The following is a 12,885-nucleotide window of genomic DNA, read 5'->3' as shown; positions in this document are numbered from 1 at the left end:
AGATGGGCAATAAGCACATGAAAAGATGTCCAACACCACTAATCATCAGGGAAATGCAAATCAAAAGTAAGCTAAGATTCCACCTTACACTTGTTAACATGGCTATAATCAGTAAGACTAAAAACAACAAATGTTGGAGAGGCTGTGGAGAAAATGGAGCTCTCATATAGTGCTGGTGGGAAGGCAAACTGGTGCAGCCACTACGGAAAACAGTATGGAGATTCCTCAAAAAACTAAAAATAGAAATAGAATAGGACCCAGTTACCCCACTACTGGGTTATCTATCCAAACAACTTGAAATCAACAATCCAAAGTGACCTATGGACCCCTATGTTCATTGCAGCACTACTGACAACAGCCAAGACATGGAAGCAACCCAAGTGGCCATTGACCCAAGATTGGATAAAGAAGGGGTGGTGTATATATATATATATATATATACACACAGTATTCCTGTGTGTGTGTGTGTGTGTGTGTGTGTATTCCATCGTATACTATTCAGCCACAAAAAAAGACAAAATCATCCCATTTGCAACAACATGGATAGACCTGCACGGACCTGGACAATATTATGTTAAGCAAAATGAGGCAGACAGAGAAAGACAAACAACATATGATTTCACTCATTGTGGAAGATAAACAAACAGATGGACAAACAGAATAGTTCAGTGGTTACTGGGGGGAGGGAATTGGGGGTGAGCACAAGGGTTAAAGGGACATATTTATATGATGTCTGACAAATAATGTACAACTGAAATCTTACAATGTTATAAACTACTATGACCTCAATAAAAAAAAATAAAGTCTACTAGGAAAAAAAGATAAAAACAGACACATTAATATTCATCCCTGATGACTAATGACAAAAATAGACCATCTTTCATTCCATTACTTTGAACTTATTTCAATACGCCATTATGGTGCTCTATGAGGCCTGCACCCCGAGATTTGGAAGAGAGGGGAAACTTCCCTTGAATGTCTTGTTAAGAGCCCAGCACTGTATATGCTGAGAAGTGAAGGGACTGCCTTCATTACTATCAGTAGTGTCTGGAACTCCCATGTGGATAAACAGTGTCCTGACAAGGCTGGTGTATAGCCTTCATATGTTTAGAGACAAGAGTTACTTCTATTTCTATTGTAGGTAAGTGTGAGGAAAGAAATTCCCAGAGTTCTTTTTCCACAAAGGGGCAACTCTCAGGGAATCATGCATGGTCTGTAACCTCTGCAGCTGGAACCAATTCTTGGTCAGTGCTAAGATGACTGCTCGATGTATGGTCAGTGTGATGACCCTTGGGTTCAGTCCTTCATCAGAGATACCCCAATTAAGACATGAAAAGCAGCAACTCTGCCTGAGCTCCATCATGTACAAATGTGGTGATGTCATCCCTAAAGTCCATGAACTCCCAGAGCTCCCCAGGGAGCCTGGGAAATGGGTGACTTCTTTCAACAGCATGACACCTGGCAAGAGACTGAGGACAGGGAAGGCCACTCCCTCCTGCAGACAGGATATCGCAGAGGGCCAAGATCTGGCTCCATCATGTCTCCAGAGGCTCTTGGTAACCTGCTGAGCTCCTGGAGTGCTATTTCCAGGTAGCAAGTAAAAATGGGACTGCTGGATAGGTGGTCCCATGGTCAGGGCCATCTACGGCGAGGGTAGCCTCATAAGTAGAGATTATTGCAGCTCTAATGGCATATACTGTGGGTCTAGAGCAGGTTCTTGCATCAGAAGCCCATGGACAACCTAAGGCCATCATGGGTACCCCAGGAGACATGACAGAAGGTCACTGAGGCCTCTATAGTAAAGGAGTCTCTGAGGTCACTAACAGGAGTGTTGGTTGTATGACAATTTAAAGAGAGTCTCCAGACTTCTGTGTTGAGGATGCCCATTCAAGGTGGCAAATTTGCAAGTAACAGCACAAACAGAGTCAGGTAAAATTTATAAACAACATATATGTTACCTCTGGAACAACAAAAGAACCTAGCAGATGTTGTGGGTGCTGAGGGGAAAAATGCTATTTCTTCACGGTGTCAGAGAAGGAGCAGGCCTCAGATTATGAAATAATTTTCAGAAATTTAACAAAGTTGTCATGGCCTCACATTATGTTTGGAAATGTCCATTCCACTTTTTTGCGAGCTCCTTTTTTCATTACTTGTACATCTTGAATGTACTCAGAGAAGATGTCATTAATGTAATGTCATACCCATATATATACATTATTTTGGGTAAGGAAGATTGGCCCTGAGCTAACATCTGTGCCAATCCTCCTCTATTTTGTATGTGGGGTGCTGCCACAGGATGGCTTGATGAGCAGTGTGTAGGTCCATGCCCAGGATCCAAACCCATGAAACCCAAGCTGAAGCAGAGTGCATGAACTTAACCACTACACCACCAGGCCAGCCCCCATACCTGTGTTCTTGGAGAAGCCAGGATGCGGTTCAGATCCTGCCTGCAATGACTGTGGGAGGGCACAGCTGTGGAAGATCCATGAGGACAACCCAGTAAAGGGGCATCATGTCCCTTCACAGGGGAAGGCCAAGTGCAGCTGTGAGGCTGCTGACACAGGACTGGACAGAACAGACTTAGCCAAATCTCTGAGAGCAGGTTTATTTATTAATTGCTGATTAGATGGAATCCATAATTTCCACACTGTTGGGGGCTGGATATAGACGTCTGTGTGGTGCAACCCTAGCCTCATGTTGAGGTAAACCACTCTGAGGTGTCATCCATTCTTTCCAGATTCAATAACAGGATAAACTGGGCTGTTAAAAAAAAGCACTGGGAATAATGAACTCATCACTAACTAGGTTTTCTATACAGTTTTCAATCCTTCAAATACCTATGTAATTTATATTGGGTCATAGTAACTACTTGATTTGTGGTCTAAGGTCCCTGGGTCCCAATTTGTCAAGGCAATTTGTAACTGGCAGAGACTTCATTTAATTTTAATTCTTGATCAGTGGATCAGAGCTTCCCAGGTCACTGTGGGATATTTTAGGACAATGGGTGTTATGACCATACAGAATTTAGACAAGATCATAGTTCTGACGGCAAAAGATGAAACATTTGTCCCATTTGTCCTCCATATTATAGTGAGTAACACCCCTAAGATCATCAGGGGCACCTTCCTTAAATTTAGTGGGATCCCAGATATAACTGTAACTTGACACCTAGTGTGGATTAACTGCTTGAAAGTTTCTGAATTAGTGCATTACATCAGATAACAAAATCAATTCTGAACCTACCTTGTAGAGGCCCAAAAGCCAAGCAATGTACCTTTATCTGTGTTGGTATGTAAATTCTTCAATATATCGTGAATTTACAATTACATCAAATTGTGGACCTCTGTTTCAGTATTTTATGTATTGTCTCCTTCCTCCTGACCTTTCCTGTTTTGTATTCTTCCTGATGGGATATATTTCAGGGGAAAGAGTATCTCTCTAACCTGGTATCTATAATTTTTTTTCCCACCAAAGAGCCTCAAAACAGTGCCATCAGGGTTAGGAGCCTCCTATGTGACAACTGGTGCTTAATAAGGTTTAAACCCTGGGCTTAAGTCAGGTTTAGACTAATAACTTGTGCCAGAGGGGTGCCATGGGTGTTGTCCCCTATAACCCTGAAGGTCAGGATCTTTGTGGCAGTAGGGGCAGGGGCAGCAGCAGAGGTACTGAAGGGGCCTGGGGAGCCCTCTGGTGTTAGGGTGTGGACTCAGCCTGCCACCTACTGTCTGCCTCTCCCCCTCTCACGTCTTCCCTTAAAATGAGAGCTCTTTCAGGAGTGACCATCTGATGGACCCACCTCCTGCAAAGAGTATAGTCCCTTGTCTACCCCGCCCTGGGGTATGTCAGGGCCCATCAAGCCCCTGTCACAGCTTCACTCTAACACACAGATAAATCCTGACAAAGACACTGACCCAACACTCATTTAAGGAGGCCTCAATCCCACATTCCTGCTCCCAGTGCCTATGCATTCTTCAAACTGTCAACTCGGGTGACTGAACCTAGAACTGAGGCTTGGTGTGCAACACAGGGCAGCGCACCTCACAGCACGAGCTCCCCAGCGAGCAGTAGCCCACAGCGCATGCCGCCACCAGGCAGCAGAGCAGGGGAGCAAGTCAGAGCAAGAGAAGACAGACCCACGGGTGGGGTCATGTCTGGACATGCTGCTCAGGGCACCAACTGTTATGTTCACCTGCAGAAGGGTGGTTCCCTTGTTGAGGCTGATCCCAGGGTGGCACACGCATGCACACACACACACACACACACACTGGGTAGGAAAAGGCTTAGGACTCACATAATAGAGGTCTGAGGGAAAGGCAGGGCCGGCCTCTCAAGCAGCTCTGACAGGGCTCAGAAAGCAAGGAATGGAGCCAGGCCCGGGGCTTCACTGGGCCTAGGGGTGGGGCCGGGGCAAGAGCTCTGCACACAGGCAGGGGCTGGGGTGGCGGGAATCTCCTGCCTGCTCTAGAGGAGAGAGCACCCAGGCTTCCTCCTCAGCTTGTCCAGGTGGGGGCACAAGGGGAGGAGGGTGGGTGAGGCTTAAGCTGTGAGCAGTCACCCAAAAATGTGGAGTCTGACTGCTCCTTACAAGGACAAAGTGGGTAAGAAAAATATGCATTCCTGATTGATGTATATAAAGAAACATTAACAGGAGCTCAAAAATGATCAGAACTGTATATTCGGGGTGACTTGAGTAATAGTGCAGGAGGGAACCAGGATATGTGGACAGTGAGTCTTCTTAAGTGAGACTTTGTCGTCTTACAGATTTATTTAAAATAAACAGAGCAATTGAGTCTTTAAATTTAATTCCTGTACAAAGGAAACCATTCTAAGTTTTAATTCCTTTAAATAATAACAGTGACAAAAGTGTAAACCACACAAAATAAAATTTTCAAATCTTTCTAACTAAAAGCACATGCAGCATCCTAGTTTGTCTTTCCCCTATAGCTCACACTGAAGGGGTTTTCAAAAGGAAGTGGCATATTTTAGTGCAATCATGTTCTGAGTTTAAACTCTTAAATGAATTGGATTTTCAAAGATTTATATAAGCTTTCAGAACCTTTCCTCATATCAATTAAAATAGAATCTCAATTGCTTTACCTTTTAAATTTCTATGTTCTCTAGAAACATGCACACAGAAAAACTGATGTGAAAATGAAAAAATTTTATTCCTTTCTCACCTCCTATCTCTCCATCAATTTACAGTTTCATGGCCCGAGTGCTAAGGGAAACTAGAGCCAAAGGGCTGCACTAGTCCATCGATAAAGGAATCCAAAGGGAAGAAACACAAATACTGGAATCAGCTCAGATGAGCAGCCTGCTTCCCACAGGACAGAAGGAAAGCCACACTCAGAAGGTCCCATGTTCCTCACTCTCCTGGTGGAGAGAGAGCCCTGGAGGGGGTCAGTCCCTGGAGAAGGAGGGGAGGGCACCTGAGCAGCCACAGGAAGGAGCTCTGGGAGCCCCATACACCCTCCTCTCCCCAGGGAACAGCGCACATGCTCCCTCTCTCAGGCTCCATTCTCACAGTGAGGAAACTCAGCTGGATCCAGTTTAAGGTTCTGACCCAAATGGACCCCAGATTAACGGGCCCTAATCCAGGACACAGAGCTCCTGACTCTCACAGGCTTTCTCAGTGTAAACAAATTACTCTCTGAGCACACCTACACTGTGGATGCAAAACTCCAATTATGTCTAGAAACAGGCCCAAGGAATCCAGAGTGACAACCTCAGAAAGGGCGTCACTCCCCACCCCATCAGCACGTGCACCCCCAGCTTTCCAGGCTCTGCAGCTCCTCTCAGGATAAAGGCTCCTTCCATAGGGGTGTGAGCAGTAGGACACCTGCAGGGGAGGCTCCCCAGGAAGAGCAACTGAGCCTTCTTCCCTCTGCAGGTCCAAGGGGGCCTCAGCTTGGAGTCACTGCCCTCAGGCTCTGCTCCCACTGGAGTTTTTTTTGACCATCATTAATATTTTAAATACACAAACCCAGTGTTTGAACAATTCAGCTAGAACACTCAAACCAATCTCTTTGTGGAAATGAAGGAAGAAAATTGTATGGCAATTTGCTGGCTGAACAAGAAGCCCCACAAAAATGTACTGCCTTCTCAAAAAAAAAAAAAAAAGATGTTAATATAGTATTATTTCCGTGACAAGAAATTGTTTTATAACCAATTAATCCTACATGAACACTTGAGGTCTGCAAGTTTAAGCCCTGGAAATCCATTTGAACTCACCCGAAATAACAGAGCAGACCTCAGAACATAACTACTCACGATGGGAGGGAAAAAGGGAAAGAATAATTTAGTACATGTAATGTTAACCTGGAATATTTTAGTCTTTCTGAAATTCACGTCTTTGTCTCTTTGGAAATTTTTTTTTTATAAAGATTGGCACCTGAGCTAACAACTGTTGCCAATCTTTTGTGTGTGTGTGTGTCTGCTTTTTTTCCTCCCCAAAGCCCCCTGGTACATAGTTGTATATTTTAGTTGTGGATCCTTCTAGTTGTGGCATGTGGGACGCTGCCTCAGCATGGCCTGATGGGCAGTGCCATGTCGGCGCCCAGGATCCCCACCGGCAAACCCTGGGGCGCTGAAGCAGAGCACGGGAACTCAACCACTCGGCCACGGGGCCGGCCCCTCCTTGGAAATATTTTATACTTTATGTCAAGTCGTCTTGATTAAATAAATTTTTATTCATTGAAAAACTGAGACTAAAATGAAGTGAATAAATCTTTTAAAGGTGACTAACCCAGGTGGGGACAGTGCTGACAGGACAGATCATCGAGGAAAGTTTCTCAAGAGGAACCTGCACCCAGAGGACTTCCCACAGGATGTCTGTGCCCAGAAAGATCCTGGGGGAGACGAACAAGGATTTCATGCAACCTAGTTCTAGGCGGTGAGAGGCTGCTTTTCACTCATGGAAAATATCCACACACACAAAATAAATCTTTTAAAATAAAACAGCCATCCACTGATTGTGAGAAAATGATGATTAACATATTGGGTCTGTTTTAAATCCACCGAGGAGAACAAATATTGGATAATAATGCTGTGAACTGGAGGTAGGAAGTTGGCATTTGGGATGTGGGGAGAGACTGGAAATTCAGGCATTTGTTGTCAGCCCGAGGAAGACCTAGACTGGGGGACACGGTCGTGGATTGAGACTCTGCTCCCTAAACATACAGAATATTCAGAAGGAAACAGGTGCCCTCTGGGAGAAAAGAAGGGGACCCCACAGACCACAGCCCGTCCGCGCACGGACCCCGGAGACCGACGCCCGACTGTCCTGCGGGCCCTCCCGTGGGCCCCGCACCGTCTGGGACACGCGGGGCTGCGGGCACACAGCGGCCCAGAGACACTCCGGCCCAAGTCGCCGCGCGCAGGGACCACAGGACGCCCGGGGCCCGGCTGCCGGCCCCGCCCCCACGCTGCGGCCAGAGGGGCCTGAGGGCCGAGCGGCGCCACCGCGGACTCGGGGCCGCAGACCCCGGAGGGGACCGCGGGAGGCCGGGCCCGCCCCGCCGCTTCCCACCAGCCCCGCCTCCCGTGTCCTCGCCCCGCGGCCGCACACTCACCATTTCTAGGGCTCCCGGGACCCCCGAGTCCTTCCTACAACTCCCGCGGTCCCTGCAGGTCACACCGCGACAGAACAGGTGACAGAGCCACGTAGAGCCTTTAATGGCGCGGGGACGCGGTGCCCAGTGTGGCTGGAGCGTCACAACTTCCGGGTGGTTGGGGCTTCGCCCCACCCACCTGCCCCGGCGCCGCATCTGATTGAACAGTTCGCAAGACTCGCCCCCTTGTGTCTGAGTGACAGCCCCTGAGTTTAGGTGTCTGAGCAGAATGCCAGCCAGACCTCGTCCTCTGCAGGGACATTTGCGTTGAAAGGTAGTGCTGAGAGGTGACTCCTGGAACTGCGATCCTTCTTTACAAACACACACAACTCAAAGTCACCTCACCTTACGCAGTAATTAGTCTCTCTCCATGTTGATATTTGCTGACAACTGGAGTCTGACATAGTTTTGCCATAGGTACACAGCCACGGATACTGTGACCAAAGAACTAGGCAAAAAAAGGGGTCTTGAGGATCTGATAAAAACATACATTATCTGTTGAGTGTTTGCAGAGGGAAAGTTCAGGAAGAGCCTAACCACGGAAAGTTCCCACAAGCAGGCGAGCTGAAGCCCGTTCTAGCCCCCTCAAATTGCTCTTAAGTGAAATGAAGTGAACTGTCCCCATTGTAAACTCAACATTTTATTTTTTCCATTTTTTATTTTTTTGATGAGGAAGATTGGCTTTGAGCTAAGATCTGTTGCCAATCTTCCTCTTTTTGCTTGAGGAAGAGTGTCCCTAAGATAACATCTGTACCAATCTTCTTCTATTTGTATGTGGGATGCCACTATAGCATGGCTTGATGAGCAGCATGAAGGTCCATGCCCATGATCCGAACCTGCGAAGCCTGGGACATGGAAGTGGAGCGCATGAACTTAACCACTATGCCACTGGGCCTGCCCTTCATCAACATTTTAAGTTCTCCTCCCCTGGGAGGGACCAAGCAGCCCTTTCTAGATCATGTGAGGTATGTAGTAGCACGTGTACATCTACCCATGAGACTTAAAGGAACATGACTGTTAGGCAATGGACCCTGATTTCCTGCCTTTTCCTCAACTGAATATTCATGAACTGTACTATGATCTCACAATTAGAGGACCCCCTCCAACTCTTGTTTGGGGAAACGCTGTTTGGAAGACATCCTTAGCGTTCTCCATTGCTTGTGCAAATAATAAACCTTTCTTCACCTACTTCTGCCTTGGTTGTGCTTTTCAGCTCCACAATCACCAAGAGGTGAACCCACTGAGTTCAGTTATGATATCAGGGATGCATTACGTGGGCATCCTTGCCAGACATCACAGATTCATAATAAGAGCATTGGGAGCAAAACAAGCCATCATTTCACAAGAAAAGTGACTTCTGGGTATTCAGAATGGGTAATTTTAGAAACTTCTTCTGACATCAAAATATTTGTATCCCATGGAAAATATAAGCATGGACTCATTCTCACAGTGCTTAAATCACTCTCCGTGGTTACGCCCCGCCCCTTACTTGTGGTTACACTATTTAATCCATCTACAATGAGATTTATCAGAAAACTGGGTTTCATCTAAATAATCGTCTCACTGGTGAGTCTATGATACTAGAGAGTCATGCTCATTCTGACAGGAATCATTCCTTGACAGGCATCCTCTCCATATAGTCTGCACAGATACTATTTCTGACAATTTCCTCTCCCAATTCCCTGAGGACATGCTAACCTTTGATATCATCTGAGATAAACAGCCCCACCTAAGTCCACCCAAATTTCAGCAATAACTCCACCACACCCAGGGACCGAAGCATCCCTGAAGGCCATCTGACAGATGGAAACTGAGAGGCAGAGCCAAAGAACCATAAGTGATCTCAATGAAGACAGAAAAGTAAGGCCCAGTTTGCAACCAGTGCTCATCATACAAGGGGAAACACAGTTGGGCAATAGCATCATCCATCGGTCACCATCCAACGTAGGAAGAAAAGTTCTGTGGGTCTTCAGCATCGAGCATTGAGAGATGGAGAAGATATTTGCATTTCACTATCTGTTTTTCATCTCCCTTTTAAGAACTGTCTGGAAAATAATGGTCTAGAAGCAGGTTTCCTGGAAATCACTCTCATTTCGTAAGTCAGGAATACCTCTGTTTTTTTGTTTTGTCTCCTAACTCCTCATCTCCACTTCAAATAAAGGAGACACCATCCTAAGAAGGTGCATTCACCCGGGTTGATGCATTAGTCTGGCTCCAGTCTCACACACTCTCAGAAACATGGTGCTGAGAAAACTCCTTTTCATCACTGTACTTTCCCACCCTACTTTCATTTGCGCTGTGGGAACTGTACAGTTCGACTAGTGGCCCCATCTGGGCAGAAACTGGGAATGTGCTTCTGACACTGATGAACTGATAAATTGTTCTGCTTCTTACAGGTAACATTAGGGACAGTGTGGCTCTCTCTTAAAGTCACATCATGGTATTCTCAAAGGTCCTTGAATCACCGTGGTTGGCAAAATAGACATGATGTCTTAAGGTTGTCCTTGGTAAGAGCATGTGGTTCCTGTTAATCTCCATCATGGCAAACGTGAGGACCAGAATACACTTAGAGTGTTGGTGCATCCATCTGCACTGAGGGAAGCCCATGAGGACTCAAGGATAGCCCACAAGGTGGTCTTCTAAGCCAAACCAAGCACTCCACTTAAGAAGCACAGGGAGTTATTTGTAGGTCTGGAGAGAGATACCTTCCCCAGGACTTTGAAAAATGGCCCTAATGGAATGAGTTACCCAAGATTCAACAAGCTGCTCTGTGAGAGGAGGTCACTGGTTGACCCTCCAGCTGGACTTGGGCAATTGAGGCCTCCTTACCCAATCCCTGTCCTGGGAATATACATTCTGCCCACTCTTCATGAACTAAGAGCCATTGCAAGGATGCAGCCTGGAGAGAATAATGCATTGTTGAGACCATTTGGACTGTAGATATTACTGAACCCCGTTAAAGCCTCTACATAAACATTTAAGATTCTGGTGGGTGGTTGTGGAGAGCTACTCATCTTGCACCACCTAAGAGAAGCCTCATATATAAGTTTCCTTGCTTATTAAAACTGCCACCTCCCAATTGGGAGGGATCTGTTTCTTTCTTCACTCTCTCCTTGCCTTCCATGTATGGGAACCAGTTTCAGATGTCATCCAAACTCTCGAGGTTGTGAACCAACATGCTCTTAGCTCTGAATGAAAATAAGAGAGCAATTTATCCTTCTTGTGCTGGGAAGCATGAAGTACTTTTAAATGGCACAACATCAAGATGAATGTTTGCACTTTAAGACTATTTTTTCTTCATGGTCTGACTGAACTATGACAGGTTGTCTGAGGTAGTGGTGGGAGGAAGGATCAATCGAATTGTTCTGTCTAGTGGGGAGGCATGAATTGGCAGAAATGAATTATCACAGCATTTATTTAGTGAAGATTTCAAAGTATGGGAAAGTAAGCACTCATAGAAGAAATGAAAATAGTCATTACAAGACTCTAGTAAAGGCATTAGTTCTCAGTAGTTTTAAAAGCCAGTTGCAACCTTAAATGTCAAGGAACCATTGGGTCATCTGCAGTGTAAAATGTCGTAGATTCCAGTGAGAGAATTCTGCTTTCTAAGTCATTATAAAGATGATAATGAAAATGAGAGTGAGAATAGTAACAGGAATGCTGAAACTAACAATAAAGGCACTTCGGGGAGGCTTACTGAGTGTGGGGCACGGCACTCAGCACCATAGGTGGACTGGCTCATTCCTTTTCATCTTCACGGACTTCTAACAGGGAAGCGCCACCATGATCCTATTTGATAAGAGAGGAAACTGAGACTTGGGGTAGCTGAGTGACTTGGGTGTCTTTACACAGGCAGTCAGGAGGGGGCTCGATTCATCACCAGGCTGCCCGACTCAGACCAAGCTTTGCCACTGAGCACTCTTTAACTCTTATGATTAAATTAAGAATAATGGTTCATTAACTAGGATGGACCCTGTGTGAGAATCAGAAACAACTTTGCTCTTCCCCACAGGCCTTATTAAAATCCCCACTATGGAATAGATTGCCCTTGCCGTCGGTTGAAATCTGCAGAGGGTGCCACAGTATTTTTAGTCACTTTTGGTGCTAAAATCTTGTAGGGATTCTCAGGCACAGTGACTGCCAGCCCAGCCTAGCACTCCTAGAAGATGTGTGGGAGCAGAGCATGGAGAGGAACCGCTGTGTGAGAGGCAGCCCACTGAAAGGAGGAACCGATTTAAACAACAACCAAAGATGTTTCTTTTCACTCCCAGTATTTATCATTGCTTTCATCTCTAACATCATGTGAGAAAATGCAAAGATAAATATGATGACTAAGATGGAAGAAGCAAATATTGTTATTAGAGATGATAGCATTGTTTCCTTGACAAGGTAAAGATGAAATAGCTGGAAAATTAGTAGAACTTATGAAGGGTTCAATTTTCTGAACTTTGTGTAAATACACAGATTATACATAACAACTCATATTATGGAATTAAAATCACATATCCTGAAAAATACATAATACATTTGGAGGTTTAGGGTTAACAGCATGTGTGAGATGTATACGGAGACAAGTCTGAGTGATTCCTGATGAGGTGACAGAAGTGTCATCTCCATGGACATATAATCAACTTTGGTGCATGGAGGACTCCTGAAGTCCAAGATGCAGCTCTCTCTACACACAGCCACATTTCTAAAGACATTTCCCCTAAATTTGCATCAGGATCTTTGTTTCTGCCTCATAATACAGTAATTCAAAAGTTTATCTCTGAAATATGCCCAAAGGGTATTCAGGAAATGATGGCAAAAAAAGAATGAAGAAAAACATGTTTCACCAGATGTACCAGTTACAAAAGTTAATGAGAAGTGATAATTTAATGGTCTGTTGCCGCCATAAGAACTGACCAGATGTTTGCCATATGGGATGATTTTGCCTCTCAGGGAACAATTGCCATATCTGGAGGCATTTCTGGCTGTCATGACTGTGGGAGGTGGGGAGCACTGCTACAGACATCTAGGGCCCCTATGATGCACAGAATAGTTCCCTTGACAAAGTGTCATCTTGTCAAAAATGTCAGTAGTGTCAATGTTGAGAAATCAGACTAGTCAGACGAACCCTTTATGGTGTGTAAACAGGGACAAGGATGTAACAAAATAGATGAATTACGTCAATACAATTCTCCTGTCCACTACGTCCAAGTAAATTCCCTACGGAGTAAAGAGTTAAACATTTAAAAAGATAAAGTGAAAATACTGAAAGTAAACATCACAAAGT

At 45.3% G+C, this 12,885-nt stretch overlaps 1 protein-coding gene across 3 annotated transcripts in view; it reads right to left on the bottom strand.

Moving 5' to 3' along the window:
• Positions 1-7,781, bottom strand: part of LOC100065350 (zinc finger protein 709) — a 41,855-nt gene extending 34,074 nt beyond the window's left edge. The window contains exon 1 of one of the 3 annotated variants that reach the window (XM_005611870.4): positions 7,572-7,781. In XM_005611870.4, coding sequence (XP_005611927.2) covers positions 7,572-7,766 — 195 coding nt within the window. In that variant the 5' untranslated portion in view covers positions 7,767-7,781. The remainder of the gene's footprint in view (positions 1-7,571) is intronic. The other 2 variants (XM_070274026.1, XM_070274027.1) reach the window with 2 other exon arrangements.
• Between the last annotated feature and the right edge of the window lie 5,104 nt (positions 7,782-12,885).

This window comes from Equus caballus, chromosome 7 (genome assembly GCF_041296265.1).
Source record: "Equus caballus isolate H_3958 breed thoroughbred chromosome 7, TB-T2T, whole genome shotgun sequence".
NCBI classification, from domain to species: Eukaryota; Metazoa; Chordata; class Mammalia; order Perissodactyla; family Equidae; genus Equus; species Equus caballus.
This window is presented reverse-complemented; position numbering and strand designations above follow the sequence as displayed.